At 33.1% G+C, this 18,041-nt stretch overlaps 2 protein-coding genes and 1 long non-coding RNA gene across 4 annotated transcripts in view; 2 read left to right on the top strand and 1 right to left on the bottom strand.

The window, feature by feature from the left end:
* The window catches only part of LOC106155437 (NADH dehydrogenase [ubiquinone] 1 alpha subcomplex subunit 9, mitochondrial), a 32,191-nt gene extending 26,889 nt beyond the window's left edge, over window positions 1-5,302 (top strand). The window contains exons 10-11 of the mRNA XM_087001339.1: window positions 4,705-4,768; window positions 4,919-5,302. Coding sequence (XP_086857465.1) covers window positions 4,705-4,768; window positions 4,919-5,104 — 250 coding nt within the window. The 3' untranslated portion in view covers window positions 5,105-5,302. The remainder of the gene's footprint in view (window positions 1-4,704; window positions 4,769-4,918) is intronic.
* LOC147763971 (uncharacterized) lies at window positions 5-3,260 on the top strand. Its single transcript, XR_015331963.1, has 2 exons — window positions 5-1,547; window positions 2,296-3,260. It is a non-coding gene; the product is annotated as an uncharacterized LOC147763971 (long non-coding RNA).
* Window positions 5,303-5,547: 245 nt separating the features above from the next.
* LOC106155436 (dynein axonemal intermediate chain 7) lies at window positions 5,548-18,041 on the bottom strand. 2 transcript variants are annotated; one of them, XM_013530294.2, is made up of 19 exons: window positions 17,928-18,041; window positions 15,867-15,960; window positions 15,493-15,584; window positions 14,803-14,907; window positions 13,939-14,079; window positions 13,592-13,672; window positions 12,741-12,910; window positions 12,241-12,395; window positions 11,871-11,989; window positions 11,518-11,644; window positions 11,082-11,225; window positions 10,646-10,793; window positions 10,133-10,239; window positions 9,660-9,826; window positions 7,310-7,399; window positions 7,091-7,162; window positions 6,485-6,637; window positions 6,251-6,352; window positions 5,548-6,009 (listed from the first exon to the last, which is right to left on the bottom strand). In XM_013530294.2, exons 1-19 carry the CDS (start codon window positions 17,928-17,930, stop codon window positions 5,872-5,874), a joined length of 2,208 nt encoding a protein of 735 aa, XP_013385748.2. In that variant the 5' UTR covers window positions 17,931-18,041; the 3' UTR covers window positions 5,548-5,871. The 2 variants fall into 2 exon arrangements, with proteins under 2 accessions (XP_013385748.2, XP_086857464.1); XM_087001338.1 differs by lacking the exons at window positions 11,082-11,225; window positions 17,928-18,041.

The raw sequence follows: 18,041 nt of genomic DNA on the forward strand, positions 1-18,041 counted from the left end.
AATTAAATAGCTGAAAGATAACAAATGTGTGTCTTGCATGAGAGTTCTTTGTCCAGTACTAGCAAAAATAAAAATAAAGCATTAATGTTATCTAACCAGAATAATTGCTTGAATCATACGAGGATTCAGATTGAATATATTTGGTTCCCACTGTATTGCAAAGCATTAAGAAGTTAATTCAAATGATTTGCAAGTCGTGTTAAACCATGGACTTATATCGTAGATGGAAAGGAAAAGGGGTGGGGTGGGGGGTGGCTATGTGACATTTTCGAGCAATATCACTGGTCTTTATCAATACATAGCTGATAACAAAAGAACCTGAAATTTGTTGAGGCCACGTGATTTAACAGAGACAAGCCATAGCCAAGCATAGCATACCTGACCATAAGACATGAGTTGCCTTATAGACACAGATTTTTCGTGGACACAAATGTGTACAACTTCTACTGGAAATTATACCCTACCAGTACATCATGATCCATTATGCTGAGATTCAAGATTGCATGCAAGATGGAAAATGTCATCAGTTTGTGAGTAAGGTAAAGTTTACATATTTTATCATACAGAAACCTGTTAGAGCCTGTTGCCAGAAACAAGTCACAGTTACCGCTTCTTCTTGTAGACCACAAGGGCTTGTGTCACCATCTCTTGGATTTAGGTCACAAAAAATCTCAACTTTAACCCCTACCCCCACCCCCCCTTTTTTTGTTTCAGTTGATGCATTGGCCTGGGTGAGATGTTCTTTGAAAGTCATATGTGGAGATTCCAAATATGCCATTGGATTTGACCTTTGACCTTATTTCAAGGTCAAATCATAATGTGCCAAAATTGTCTAAAAATGGGAAATTTTTGTAAAAACATACTTGTTTGTGCCAATTTTCAGAAACTACACAAACCTAAGCTCTCAAATTATAGTGAGGGGTTACAACTCGCAACTAGGGACTAGGAAGTGGTGTTTGTTTTTTTGTTCTCCATATGGTTTCATAGTGACACTATATCAAAAAAACAACATTGTGAAATTCAGTGGTGATAACAAAAATGTGAAATAATCCAAAAATAGTAGAGATACACCAAAAGTTTCTGTAGAACTTGAATAGGTAGTCATGTACTGGCAATCTAACTGTAACCTTGAATTTGACCTTTGACCTACTTTTAACTGAACTGTACTTTTAAAGACTTGTGAAGATTCTTTTGTCTATAGCTACTTATATATGTCTGGTCTTACCAGTCAATATTTCATCTGCTTACAGTCAGACTTCATCAGGGAATGAGGTTGTGATAGGTGTGACAACCTATCACCCCCTCTGGTGTGCTATTTGGCCAGACCCCCCCCCCCCCCCCTCCTCTTGCCTGCCCCTCCGTTAGGAGTGAGAGGTAGAGGTTGAGTAGCTCGGTCTCATCATTCCGATTCAGCTTGGTCCCATGTAAGCAGATGCTGATTGCTTCAAGAACTTTATGGTGTAGGTCCCGTGGCTCTCTTTCAAAGATTTTTATGTCTTCTAGGTCTTCTGATGAAGTCTGACTGCAAGCAGACAAAATATTGGATGGTAAGACTTATTACAATAACATAGCTTATGAAATTGTTCTACACTGCAGTTTTCCAGCCCTTGTATCTCCAAAACTGGCAGAGATAAGCCCATAGTTACTATTGAACTTGAATAGGAAGTCACATTTTGGCAATCTAACCGTAGCCTTGAAATTGACCATTGACCTATTTTCACCATGAACTGAACTTTGCACATTTTCTGGTACTTATATCTCTGACACAATCAGAGATTTGCCCATAGGTTCTATTAAACTTGAAAAGAAGGTCATATTCTGGCAAACTAACTGTGACCTTGAAATTGATCTTTGACCTACTTTTCATGATAAACTTAACTTTGCAAATTTTCTGGCCCTTGTATCCCCAAAACTGGCCGAGAAATGCCCATAGTTACTATTGAACTTGAATAGGAAGTCATATACCAGCAATCTAATTGTGACCTTTAAATTGACTTTTGACCTACTTTTCACCCTGAACTGCACCTATACAAATTTCCAGGCACCTATATTTACTATTGAACTTGGATTGGAAATCCTAAATTTAGGATCTTACTGCAACCTTGGATTTGACCTTTTACTTTTCCCCACAATTTTGTTGTAAATTGTAATTTTCTACAGAAAAATTGAGAGTTCTTGACTGCATTTTTGATTGCAAAGCCAAAATTGACACTGGAGGTGGTATCCCTTTTTTTTTTCCATATAAATGCATTTACTCATCGCATCTCTGATCCTCTAGCTATCATTTCATTTTAGGCTAAAGTTTATCATTCAGGTGGATGAAATGCCAGTAAATGCCATACTTTCTGATGTAACAGTTCATGGAGATATTGAAGTATGTGAACTTTGAGGTCACCAGTAATCCTGCTTCTGCTGCAACTATACACAGGCTGCTGTCTTCTGCTGCTACGTTAGACAGGTTGCTGCTATCACATATAGATACTGCATTGAATTTTAAATTGAAATATTCATCCATTGCAACTTGGTCTGCTGTCTGACATTTTAATCCTCACATGTATTATACAGTTAAAATCTCCATGAAAATCCTACAATAGTGCTACATGAACTAGCAAATGAATGAGTTACAGGATTCAAATAATATCCATAATACTCCAACAATTTACGCATATATGATATTCTGATAAAAAAAGGTATAGTAGATATATATTTCTCATTCCTGATCACTGAAAAAAATGTACTATATATGCAGTTGTCATTTTGTGTCAGCACTATTCATGATATTGAATACAAACCCATGGGATGGTCTGTTAAATATGATGATATGTAAAGAAGTCATTTCACATATCCGTCTACATCATGCAGGAGACAAGGAGAACAGCCTTACTAGTACTTGCCCATCGGCATTTACTCTCCACTGACATATTGGTACTTATGGCCCCATTCAGAATAGGGGACTAACTAGTCTGAGGGTCAAATGTGGCAACCTACTACAAAGCTTGCAGTCTAATCTGCTAATAGACACTGAATAGATTCCACATGGGGAAGTATTCAGGTGGGTCGACCATATTTGACCCTTGGACTAGTGAGTCCACTGTTCTGAATGAACCTTACAGCACTTAATGAATTACATTGTTATTTTGATTTTGCATACTTATAACAAACAAATACGTTTTCACTAATATTGACAACAGAACTATTTACAGGCATTGGTTTGTATTTTCACTTCTGGTAAAAATAAAAAGAACTTGTGATTTCTTTTTTATGCATATTTTAAATTTCTACTATATATATTAAGCATGTAAGTAATCTGTGCTCTTATCCACTACCTGAGAGAGAGCATTACTGGCCTGAGAGGACACTGTTGTTTATACATGTCTAAGGTAAACCAAGTATGTTTGGTAGACTGTCATTGTTGAAAACCCAACTTTTACATAGTCAATTCATTGAAAAATCTGCATCAAATATCATGGTGTGTGTAATGTGGTCTGTTATCCAAATTTTGAGTTAACTTGTCAATAAGAATTTGGTAGTTTTTTTATGAAGTTTTTGCCGAGCAGCTGGAGGTTTTCGTATACCAGGGCCTCGTAACTCAAAAACATTGTGAATAGCAATATCACCTTTTATTTCGAGGCAATTATATTGGGTGAGTTATGGAATCGAGATGCTTGCGCTCGGTTGCAATGCACAGTGCTTTTGAGTTACGGGGCCCAGCATGACAAGCTTGACCGTCACTTTGGCCCAACACGCGTTCTCTTTGTCTTGCCCCTTAACACACATCGGACAATAGATCTCCACCCATTTCCTTTCCATCTACGAGATATTTCCATGATTAAACAGAGGCATATCATCCTGACCTGAGGTGCAGTGCATGCCAGTTGCTTCATTTTTACGGACAGACACTATATTTTTCAAATTATCAAAATGAGACAATTGAGTTTTGTTTTGTGGGGTTGCAAAGCACATCCCCCTTTTGTCAGAGAAAAGGAATTGATTAAGTAGGAAAAGGAGAGCGCATAGAAGCCAGCACTAGATCAGTTTCTTGTTGGCACATTGCATGTGTTGGATATAAATAGATGAATACGGCTGCATAAATTATCATTTAAATTACCATGTACATCTTGTACATGAACCTTAAAGAATCTATCTCCCATTGATGAATGATTAGGTGATAGTAAAGCTAGTGTTACTAAGCTAGGTAATATGTATGTGGAATCTGTTTTGGTTAAGCACAGTTCCAAATTACTATAATACTGTTAAAGAAAATTAAAGTAGTGTTGAAAAAAAAACTATTTGATATGTAGGCTGATACATTCATAATGATTATTAGCCTAATTCTGTTAGGGTTATGTAAAAATAAGTTCCTTCAATATTCCTGATAAAATGACGTAAACATATATGTATATAACCTACAAATCCAACCATATGTGCCAGAGTTTTAAATAAAAAAAATGAAATAAAAAAGAGAAAAAAAAAATGCTCCACTGTACCACTTTCATAATTTTTCCTGACAAGAAACAATACTTTTTTTAGGCCTAGTTAATAAAAAATTGTGATGAATGTGGTGTTAACCATAAAATTGACAAAATCCTATTATTTTCTATGTATTATTTTCCACATTTGACAGCTTTGCTGGTTTATATTATTATATTTCTAATGAGTAGTCTCAAGTATTTAATGCCCTTTCCTTTTGTCTTTGCCTTATAGTTACTATTCTGGAGGCTACAAGTCAGAGGATGGAACTCTTATTCTTCATGACAAAAGTAACACGGTAAGACCTGTGATTAGAATTTTGAGCTGTAGTAGCAGGTACTTAGAATTTTAATTGCAAAATCAAGTTAAAGTGCTTAATCTTAATGTGGAAAAATTTTGGTAGTGTTTTCATCTACCTCATTCTAGGATCTGTATTTTCTGTCTTCAGGAATATTTGTCAGACATACCATCAGGCTTGCCAGGGTTTGAGGAATGCGGCATCAGTAGAAAGAAGCTGCAGAGTATTATAGACTTGGCACCAATTTTCCTTCGAAATACTGCCGACGTAACCAATACAGAATTAGAACAGTCTTACTATGCTAAACCAATACCCCCTCAGCCAGTTCTTGTTTGACAATTTAACCACTTATGCATATGTGGTCAGCAATTTGCTAAAAGACTTCATACAGTTTGCAGACGGTACCCAATTTGCTTAAAAAGAAGTATTTTAAAAGCAGTGCTTACAGTTGAAACTAGACGTTAATTTGTCCTGTTAGCATTTCTTATAATGCTCGATGTAAAAAATTCATTAATAAAAAGTTATCTTAGTTTACAGTCTCACTTTTTTCCAACTCGATATCACAAAAATTGAAATTCAAAGTTTATGTATTATAGAAAATTGTGATGAATGTGGTGTTAACCATAAAATTGACAAAATCCTATTATGGGATTTTCTTGGAACATGTTGCAATTCATACTGTAATGGCTAAAAGAAGAATCACTGACGTCTCATATATAGAATGATACTGATACCTGTAGTTTGGATAAGTAGTACAGAAAGGAAGAGAGGAACTATGCTTAAACTCCCAAATGTGTCGAAATGATTATTCCAAATTGGTACTAGTTAAAAACTTCTAAGTGATAACAAAATTGTAACTTTTAAAATACTTTTTATCAAACTATGATACAAATAGATGTGTACATTAAGGTTATAATTTGAGATGAAATATGAATCATAAGGTGTTGGAATGTAGGCTGCATCACAAAGTCTGGCACAGTGTGCAATTATAAATTGCAGACAACTATATACAATGAAGATGAATTTAAGTTTAATTTCATGTCAACCTCTGTTTTTCAAAGCAAAATATCTTGCATTGTTGTTGAGCCTCCATTAGTTTCTTCCTATGCATAAGTCAGTACTTTCGTAGCAGAAAGCATAGTGCTGACCGTGTTGTAGAATTTATAGTTGGTGTCTTTTATTTTCTGCTGACCCTCAGCAGACAGTGCTTCCATCACAAGATGATACAAGTCAGCGTGGTACTGAAACGACAACATAAAATCATGATTTTCTCCGTCCAAACAAAATGCGACATAGTAATGTGATACAAACTCCCCCTGTTGCAGTCTTGTACAACTAAACAATATTGCTTTAAAAATTTTCAACATAGGCTACATCATGCTTTTTCTTTATTTTCCCACAATTGAGTGAAAATTTGACGAATTCAAAGTTAAAAGAACAACAAAAATTCCCAATTGGGTTTGGTCTGCAATATTAATTTACATTTGTGCCATCAGCATGGTCATCTGAAAACTCTTCATCAAACTCGGACATTTTCAGTTTTATAGTCCTCTTCTTAGTAGCCATGAACAGTCCCCAGTCCTCCTAAAATTACAATAATAAAATTTGTTTACAATAAAATAAATGTTTTTAATACATACTGTAAATTATGTGGTATTAATAAAGTAACTGGAAAATTGATTTGTTTATAAAAATATTTTTAGATGCAATACTTGCCTCTAACAGGGGTTCATCTTTCATACACTCAGCCCCTTGGATGATTATCTTATCTCTGTCTGCTACTTCAGCATTCCACTTAGACCAAGAGTAGGCCATAGATGATGCAGTTATTGCCATCTGCTGATACAGATTGGATTCTGTCACAGGATGCTAAAATGTGAATACAGTGGACTAGGTTACTTAAGGCAAAACATTGCTACAACAGACAAACTATTTTACTGGAAAAAATGACCAGTATAAGTTCTAGAGTGCCTGATGTTTGGAACCTTATGGTTCATGTTTGTTACAAACCAAGTTGTGAGAACCATGATCAGAGTATGCAAATAAATAAGTAAAAGTTAAGCAGCAATTGTGTGCAAAGAACGAAATGTGTCAATTATGAGTTAAACCTTGAGGATCTGAAATTAAACTTTCATCTAGTCATTATTATTTTCAGTGCATTCTACTCAGTATAATCTGATGTTTTTACTGCTGCCTCATGTCTTAGAATATTTCTAATCAGGGCTGACATTATAAGCTTTTCCTTTAAAAATATTATAGCCAATGTTTTATTCATAAGGTGCCTCAAAGAACCCTTTTAAATGTATCATATTAAGTGCTTACCTTATTCTGAATGCTCACATATTTGGAAGAATCTTCAGCTGGAAATATGTTTATCCCAGCAGCCTTCAGAGCCTGATAAAACAATTACAAAACAATGAATATTACAGTTAATAAAAGCTTGTCTTTGAATGAACAAAACAGTTCTGTATTACGCTGTAACTTCACCATTTTGTCCCTCTTTAAAGACAACTGCTTTAGAAATTATCAGAAAATTGTTACCTTAATCAAATCTTGAGGAGACATCCATTTATTAAGCAAGTGTTGGAGTTCTGGTTTATCATCTGGTTTCCCTAGGCAGCACTTGTCCTCCTGTGAAGAAAATGGTGGATTGCATGACTTGATTTTTTATTTTAAATTGGCACTAAATGTTTTTATTTCAATGGCATTAACTATTAATATTTACGCATACATTTGTTCATATAAACTGCTATTCCAATTACATAAAAAGCTTACTTACATATAAAGACAAAGTTTTTTGTTTTAATATTTTAAAGCTACTATCCATTTTGAAATAATATGGCATAACATTTCCTGATACAAAAATTTTAAAAGCCATTAAAATACTGATGGCTTAAGCATTGGTATATATATATATATATATATATATATATATATATATATATATATATGCAGTGTGATAAATATGCCAAAATGAGAATATAAACAAGGCAGCAAAGTCAAATATACAGACAACAAGAAAGAAAAATCCATTCAAGCTGGTTTGCCAATTTAAGCTGTATATCAATCATTCTTGTAAGTTACAAAGTGATAAGTAATACAGTTTTCCTTTTAGAGCATATGTAGTGGCAGCAAACAAAATTTTTATTCATTTTGATGCAATGTTACGTAATGCTTTACAGCTTATAATCACCATCAGTTTTAAATTATGCACTGCAGGTAACAAAGATATCTGGAAATTGTGACTAGCAAAGGTCTTCAGGCCCATGGAAATTCAAAGTCACACCTTAAAAATGCCAATATGCACCCAAGTACTGAAATGTTTTATTTTCATTTTCAACACTTACTACATAATACAGGATGACCAATTAACTTTCATTTTTACATGATCAATTAAAAAATTGTTAATATGGGAAAAATGTCAATAAAACCATTTTATATGTCCAATTTGCTCCATTCTGAGATTCTGTATAGTGAAGGATTGAATCTGACAAACTGCACTTGTGAGTTTATTTCCATTTTGATGCTTTATTGCACAATACACAATGGCAGATTTACCATCATTTTTAAATAAGCAATATGCTAAATTGTTAAGATGCAAAATATGTCAAAGAACACTTTTACAAACATGATAAGTTCAATACTGAGATTATAACTTCAACAACAACAAAAAAAAAAACAAGCTAATTTGATCTATGTATCAGACCTTTAAATCAGTCCTGCAAGTTTCAAAACAAAATATGTCATGGTTTTCATTTTATTTGCATACCGGTGGTTAAAATATGCTGAAAAAAGAAAAAAAAAAAGCTTAACTTTTGGAAAAATGGTCCGATCAGGCTGATTTTTGAACCTGACCTGTATTTCATACATATTTATCAGTTCTGTAAGTCTGAAGACAAAAGACAAAATGGACTTCATTTTATTTGTATAACGGTGGATAAAATATGCTGAAGAAAGCAAAAAAAAAAAAAAAAAAAAAACTTTGGAAAAATGGTCCAACCTGGCTGCTTTTAGAACTCGACAAGAATTTAATGAAAATTCATTAGATTTGTAAAACTGAAGATAAAAGGTAAAACAGTTTTCATTTTATTTGTATAACGGTGCATAAAATATGCTGACAAAAAGAAAAGGAAATCTTTGCAACCCCACAAATGAAATTTGTGCAAAATTGCTCGTAAATAATAACTTCTGCTGACTCGTCACATCATAATATTTAGGATGATGAGTTTTATTGAATATTATATATATATTTTTTTTATCCCTAAGGCCATAACGTTTAATACAGACAACAATTTGCTACATTGTTGTTATTGTTAAAATGATTAGGATAATGAGGTTATATAATAAAAGCATCCTTGTTTGGCCAAATCAAGAACAATCGATAGTCTTTGTTGTCTTCTTTCTTGTTATGAATGGGACTATGAAAGTTTGTGGTACACTGGGATGGAGGAGACATAAAAAACAGTATATCTTTAAAAATGGTTCAATCAGGGTGATGTTCAAGTTTGACCTGTATTTTTTTAATATTCATCAGTTCTATAAGTTTGAAGACAAACGGTAAAACAATTTTCATTTAATTTGTATAACACTGAAAATGCATGGCACCGATGCCAACGACATCAGTTATGTAAGTTTAAAGACAAAATGGTGTCTTTACATAAAAAAAATTAAACTTTACTGACATTATAAACCTTTTATTTTATCTGGTGTCCATTTTCATTTCTCTTTATGTTTTAAAACAAAACCTTGTTAAAGCAACTTCTTTCATATGCAGTGATAAGTGTTAAACTTTTAAAATTTGCCATACTGTGTTCACTGTCACCAGTTACTCTGTACAATTTCTCTGCCTTCTACATGTAATACCTGCAAGACAACAATGGCCATCAATTACCTCTATTTCAATCTCCAGCTCCACTATAGCTGCTATCAACGTGAACAGAGCTTTGTTCATACCCCTGGGCCGAATTTCCCAAGACTGGAACGGCATATTCACATGTGAGTCTTGAAACAACCCAAATGTGGTGAAGTAATTGGTCTTGAAGGTCAGCATTTTGGTCTCTGAAAGGAAAGAAATTCTTCAAATTTCTGGTTGTATAAATTTGGCTTACTTTTTCCTTCCAGTTCATAAGGCAAAGAAAAAAGCAGAAAATCTCAGTGCAAATATAATTTTACAGGTAATAATATAGTAATGGGTCTCTTTCTTTTTTCAAGTTATACTATTTTATTTATTATATCATAAAAAATATTATCTATTGCTATTTCAAATCCTATGCTGGCATTAAGTTGGGTTTAGTGGCAATGATTTAACATAAGTATTCATTAATATGCATCTTTAATATCATTTACACAAAAAGCATGACTAGCCTTCATTATAGTTATTGTCACTGAATCCTTCTAGTCTCCATGTTTTAGTTGGAGCATCCCATCTAGCTACTTGAGGCTCTTCACAAAAGTATACATCTTGTGGAAGTCTGAAGTCAGATTGAAGAAAACAATATTACTAGATTTATTTCTTAATATAAAAAATACAAAAAAAAAAAAAAAAAAAACTTTCCCATGTGTCATCCCAATGGAGCCGAGATTTAATGACTGTACCCCCGCAGGGACGAAGCATGGGGGGGCGTGTGAGAGGCGGAGAGACTATTAAAAGATTAGGCATTTTTTCTTTCATGTACGTCCGCCATATTTAGTTCCAGGATTTGTAAAGCCATGGCTCAACTCGTTGTGAATGCGATCTTAAATTAGCAAGAAGCCCTGCAGTGTTAGATCCATCCAGCTAATTAATATGATGGGTTTATGGAAATGCAGTCAAGGTTACTAAACTCTAATTAAAAGATTATTTGCAGTGAATTATTTCTTAATTCCTTGCTAACATACCTCATTGAAATTGCAATAGGTGGCTTTTCCTCCTTCTTCTCTTTCTGGTCATCTTTCTTATCCTTATTTTCTTCCTCCTTGTTTGGTGTGGGCACAGCACTGGCATTATCAGCCACATAGTCCATAGGATTTAACACTGGTTCCACCACTAAAATGTACAGTACAGCACGATCTACATCCCCTCTTATAGCTAAATGATCCTGACACGATTTTATTATTTTCAAAAATGTACCTAATTATTTATGTGTTTTGTATCAAGTGTAAACTTTCTAAGTTTTTTTTATTCTAAGTTGATTTTTATGCAGAAAAATTCATGAGCTCAATAAACCTACTTGTTATAGTTTACCATGTATAGATACTTGTAGAAATCTGCCTCATAACAATACTCTTTTTTAAATATTAAATATCTAAAAAAACAACTTATAAAGATAATCACATGTTGTCATGATCCAGCCTTTGACTGATTTAGGTTGAGGTGGAAGATGTAACAAGTTAAAATTAAAAACTCCACCCAGAGGTGTGTAAGCACGCAAGTCTACAACATCATCTTCATCATCAAAATCCTCCCACACAAGGGGCTCTGTGGAAAGAAATCATGAGTGGTACAACTCTTTTATTAAGATGCACATTTAACATATTAAAAGCATTTGTTCATCTTCATATACTGACCTAGGAATAATATTTTTAATTTTATTTAACAACATACAAGAGCAATGTCATTTAATCTAGGGAAGTAGATATCTACTTCCTTGTTTATGCAGGGGTTGCAGAAATCTTAAATGCATGTTTGCACTTATCTAAATTAAAAATACACTTGTGGCTGATTTTCTATGGCCATTTGCTTATGTTAAATGGCTCAGAATTTGCCATACCAGGTGTTTTTGCATCTTCTTCTGGGGGTAATTCTTCTTCCTCTGGTTCATCATCTTTCTTTTCATCCTGTTTTTCTTCTTCATCATCTCCATCAATATTACCACTTCTCAAAGCTGCCATTAGATCCTAAAAAACATGTTCAAAGCAACATTTCAATATGTTTGTCTCCTGATAACTGTAGAAAAAAACAAATCTAATATATGTTTGATTTTGTAACCTGTAATCTTTTATATGCTTAAGTTTTGAAAGAAAATTACCTGTGCAAGGAAGACAAAAATTTAACTGTTTGCTTTTCCTTTTTTTAACACTGTCTTGAGCACTGTAAGCTACTACATTGTTTTTCTAAACTCACCTCTGTCTTTTCCCTTTCCATGTCTTCTTCATCTTCCTCTTTTTCCTCTCCTTCAGGCTTTTCGCCCTCTTCAGCCTTCTCCTCTTCTTGCTCTGGAGGAGCTTCCTCTACTTCAGGCTCTATACATATTTATGCAAAAGATTTTAACAGAAAATAAATGCAATGACAAACATCGGAATTTAAGTAAAAAAAACACCTTTACTTTTACATATTCCAAATAACAGAAATTAGAATATGACATATCATTGAACAAATCAGGATGATATGATTAATAACATTAATTAAATTTTTATGTATAAATTAAATAATATGAAGGTCGAGAAAAATTAATAAGATATGAAAAAAGCATTAGAAGCAAAAGTGAAAGTACCTTCTGTTTTTTTCAACCTTGGCGTATAAGACCTTGTGGTATATGACAAATGGTCATATTTTGAATGGAGAAGTCTCACTGCACAATCAGACAAGGTCAGGATTTTGGGAAGTTCAAATTGGAACCCTTTTTCTTTGAACTCAAATGATTTTATTCTATAAAGTATTAAAAGTAAAATTCTAATTAAGCAAGTAGGTGTGTAAAAAACAAAGAAAAAAATACAAAGCATGATTAATAATATAAAATCTAAGCAAAAAAGTTAAAATTATAAATGTCAGTTGAAACAGGTTCTTGCATCAAGTAACAAAAAGCAAAAAGAAATCATGTGTTCAATAACAGACTAAATATGCTTCAAATTACAGAGATAAAACAAAATGTAATACATGTTTCATTAAAATACTATTTGGAACTAACATTGGACTTCAATATAGATAAAAGAGATAAGTGCTTATTACTAATTCCATACATGATTACAAAATCACCAAATGTTTATAACCCACCTTGGATTTTTGCTCAAGTTTCCCCAAACACACAAGGTGCACATATCATCCCCATAACATGCCTCCAAGTTGCTAGTATCTGGATTAGCCAACTCACTGGCACGCAGTAGTAACTCATGGGAGGCACGGTCCAGTTTCTCTTTAAGTAGTGTTTGCATTGCTGACATTGTCTGCAGTGACAAATGCTATGCATGAAACTTTGCATCATACCTTGTATCTCTTTATATCTCTGTTAAACTTCATGTTTCAAAACCCTGAATTAAAAACAGACATGCTGAAAACTTTTCAGAATGGCCGGACATTTGGGCTGGCAGTAATGAAAAATTTGCTGGACCAAATGGATTTTTGTCAGACCGAAAAACCACCCTATTCATTTCAGACAGATACTACCAGTACGATTCAATAGCTTACTTTGTTTGTGAATGTGATAGGTTTGAAATGGAAGGGAAAAATGCTTTGGGTTTTATATAATTTTATTAGTGAAGTATGTCGAACGATAACTGTAAATTCAAAATTGCGGTTCTTAAAACTCTTGTCGGTCCTTTGGACCGACCAAGTCCAATTTTTTACCGGTTCAGACAAGTTTCAGCATGTCTGACAGTTTCAGCATGTCTGATTAAAAGGGCATAATTCATGCTTGCCAAAAAAAAAAAGAAAAAAAAAATCACCAGTGAGGCTGATTATGCCCATAAACATAATTTCATACATGTTCTTATTAAATGGATTAATAGTCATAAAAATATTTTGTACAATATCATTTGAAAGAAAACTAATTTTCTTGTCTAAATTTTGTGCTTATGCTTGCTGCATTAAGTTACATGTTAAATGTTTGCACTGAAAACTGTGCTTACCGCTTTAAACTGATTGACCTCTTGCTCCATGATGTTTTCAGCTGGAGTGTCTTCCAACAAGAATTCCAGCTCACTGATCAACTGAAAAGTGTTTCAATGATAGTAATTTATTAGCCTTAATTTGTATCTATTTATTTATTTTTCTTGCAATCTATCTTTTCATTATTGATCAACTTACCAAATATATGACCTCTCATACTAATTAAAATGATGAAAAATATTTGAACATTCAGCATGCTATGACCATTTAAAGTTCTGTACAAAATATATTAGTTCACTAAAATCATGAATCATCTTTTGAAAAATTCATTAATCTCTTGTCATAAATCATATGATCAAACTCGTACAGCAAGCACTTGTTTACTATCCACCAAAACATCTTCAATCTGGACTCTGGTGCTGTCTTCCTTCCAAAGGTTCATGTATGTATTGATCTCTCCTGGTATGGTAGGGTCTGGGGATCCATCACACAACATGTAGCGTTGCCACTACAAGAAACCATGAACCAGTGCATATATGGTATATTTGGATAAGAGGTTTTTAATGATATACTGGGTTAAATACAAGCAGTTTATTACATATAACAAAAGTCAACCTTGGACATATGTTTTTTGCATATTTAGACACTGTAAAATCTAAAAACCTATGGACAAGATCACAGGAAACCTCCCATTTAGGTGCTTTTTTGAAATGAGAATGGCTTATTGATTGCATATTCCAAAAAGCATTACCCCTTCCTCACATCTATTTTCCTCAATAAAACTTCTTGTTCCTTCTGTATATACCACTTTACTTCAAGAGGAAACAGATTACTACAAATGTGGTCATAAATATTAACAAGGGAAAATCACTGAGACATCCCAAAAATGTTTAAATTATACAGTTTTACAAAGATGAGAAAATTGAAAACTATACATTACTGAAAGTTATTGCATCCAAAAATAAGTGATTGGTTCATACACCATAACACCTTAAGCAAACACTTGAAAAAGTAAAGATTACCTAAAATAGGAAAACATAAGATGTGTTTGTATTTCAACTCAAATATTGCATATTGCACTGACTTTTCCTATATCACAGAAATGCATAATGTCCAACAAGGTCAAATTACATCATGCATGTCATCTCAAAAAATATGACATTATGCTGTAGTGACACTATCATATTAAATGTTTGGGAGGGAGGTATCAATATGTTAAACATGCCGTTACCTTTGCATTTTTCCTCCTTTCATTTTCTATGTTATCAAGTGTGGCTTTGTTTGTTTCTAAAATGTTGTTCAAATCTTCCAATTGAGTAGCTCTTCTGGCCCTTTCCTGGAATATTTTAGATATTAAAGGGTTAACTATTCTTCCTATTCTTTCTACTCACATTCCACAATAAATACCTTGTAAACAACTCATAGAAATATAATAACTTCTATTTTACCACCAATACAGCAGTTATTGCAATTATTCTGGTATCTGTGCTTGCTATAGGACCACATGACCTCCACTGATGGCTACCCTTTGTAATTATCTCTTTAGAGATGTTTGCAAAACCCCAAACTTAAAATAAAAAAATGGACTAACATTGAATTATGGAATAGATTCATGAACCATTGGTAAGTTTGGGAAAATTGTCATTCACCCCACGAAAATCCAGTTTTTGGCCAAAATGAACAGTTGTTATCCCTTTAAATAACCTTGACAGATAGACTGATATATTTCATATGTTATATTAATTTATTTAAATTGAAAGACAACTTACTCCAATATACAATATCCAATAATAGTAATAAGTCATTAACATAAGTGAACAAACTCTAAGTTTGGAAATTGCAGGTGGCACAAATGTTTTATTCCTAAAAGTCATTATCCATGCATGTATGCTAATTCTTTATATAAAAATATCAAGGCTACCTCTTGTTCTAAACGCCTTTTCTCTGCAGCCTCTGCTTTATTTCTTTCCTTCTGTGCAGCTGCTTCCTCTTCTGCTCTTATCCTTTCCTCCTCTAATATAAATAAAATAAACAGGCAGAGCTGTAAAAATCCACATTATGATGTTCAATATGCTTTCTAAAATACTTCATAAATTTCATACATTTGTCATTTGAAGGTATAAAAACCATTAACTTGTCTACAGAGAACATCAGGTTATCCATGTGTTAGAATATGAAATTTTAATAATTCTTCAGAGTGCTGCACACACAAACACACACAATGAGAGAGCAAGAGAAAGAGAGAGATGCCCATAAAATAGGCTACTAAATAACTATAACAGATATCTTACTCACCTTCTTCTTTGGCTTTCCTCTCTTCTTCCTCCTTCTTGAGTTTTTCTTTCTCAGCTTTTGACATCTTTTTCCCAGAACCTGGGGTTTTGGGAGGCTTGAAATAAAATATCATGGTTAACAAGTTTCTAGAAACAAGCTTTTAATACAAGCTGTAAAACTATTTTTAAAAAGTCAGGAAATAGATTTTACATATCAGTATAATTATCCATGATCACTTTGTTTTTTTACTATATTAATTCTACTAAACATACAGTAGTGAATTGGTCTAAAATCTAATTTAACTTATTATGAGCACAATTAGGCCAAGAATTCTTTCAAGAATTTAAGCTGTCCACCAAGTTTCTTATTATTATAATATCTAATTTATTTTTTAAAATATAACAGTAATAAAAAACATTGATTTATATTTTAAAAAAGAACTACAGTCATGCATTGAACAATTGAAAAATACTTGACTAAAAGTCATAATCAAGGAATATTAAGGGGAAAAAGAGGCAAAAGTAATAAAAGCAGTTTTCATCCACTGGTGATAAAGACATATTTTTCACTCACATGACACATTTATGTTTCTTTTTTATCTCTCTCTCTATATATATATATAGTGAGGTAGGAATATACCCGAGCTGGTATGATGCATGCCAGCTTTTTCATATCTAAATCTCAACCTTCATATGTGCATACTAGTCTGCATGAAAACTTGAAAGTAATGTCAGCTCTTAAATGCAGGTAGGTGACATGGGTGTAAGATTCTACAATACAATAAGTGTTGTGCATTATGTTCAGCAACGAATGGGAAGGAGGTGCAAAAATTGGGTTTGGCACCTCATCATCAAGTACACCACTTAATGATGCAACAGATGTCTTTCTTGTTGATGCAATGGATGTTTTCCTTGTTGATGCTAAGGATGTTTTCCTTGTTGATGCTATGGATGTTTTTCTTGAGGAGGCAACTGATGCCTTTCTTGCTGCAGATACTGGCATTTTCCTCGACTAAATTTCATTGCACAAAAAGGTTAACTTTATAATTTAAGCCATGGATTTAAAAAACATCCCCTGTGAACAAGATCTTAAAATCTAATAAAATATACTAAATCGACACTGCATCTCGCATATGTATTTATATGTACATGCTGTACACTGTACATCATATAAATATAAATACATATGTATATGCTGTACACTGTACAGTACTGATCAGTAGTTTATAACCACTGATGTCCCACAAATAAAACTGAAACAAAGTCTAAATGCACATGTATCAACAAATTGATATAGTGGAAATATATAAGTAATTTATTAATTTACATATTTTGAAAAAGCTTTGTCAAGAGACAAACATGCCACAACAATAGAAGTTGTCAGAGAGAAAATATTACCGATGATGAACTTTTCCCAGTCCCTCGTTTTGCAGGCTTTAAGAGTATTCATTAAGATGTAATTACATTTACAGTCAGTTTAGAAAAAAAAAACATAAAAAATCTTTAAAATTAAAATGTTAGAAAATAAAAATTAACTATCTTACTTGTAAAATAAACAATCTCTACTGTTCAGCCCACATAAATCAAATATGCACATTTAGACAAAAAAAAAAAAAAAAAGGAGAAGTTCTATCATATGAAAAAAGAGTCAAAGTGGATAAACAAAATGACCTAAATGAAATAAACTTACTGATTTGTCCTGCCTAGATTTGGGAGGCTTGTGATAGAACATAAATCATTTATTACATTCGTTCACACCATCTTATCAACAATATTTTCTATTGAAAATCACAATAAGGCCCCTATCGTTGGATGTTAAAACTTCCTCGTACAAAAATTACTGACATTTCAAATGTGCCAATCATCTGAAGAGATTTCGTAAGATACTATACTAAAAGTAACCCTTCAAATACTTGTGCATTCAAAAACCTTTCAAATACATGTACATAACATGTAGGTACTTAGTCATGTCCAATATTACGTTAGTACGGGAAACACTGTAAATTATTACATCTACTTGGTGCTGTCTCGTGTTTGCATTTTGGCTTGTATTCCTAAGTTGCACAGATCAGATATATCTTACCATTTTCTCTGTGTTGACAAAACTGCCTTTCGATAGCAACCAATATGGCGAAGTAAGCTACAGCGTACCCATATACGTTAGAGAGAGAAGTGCCTGGATTCAAAATGTATCTGG

Source organism: Lingula anatina, chromosome 1 (assembly GCF_051362555.1).
Source record: "Lingula anatina isolate TDL-2025a chromosome 1, LinAna3.0, whole genome shotgun sequence".
Classification (NCBI taxonomy): Eukaryota; Metazoa; Brachiopoda; class Lingulata; order Lingulida; family Lingulidae; genus Lingula; species Lingula anatina.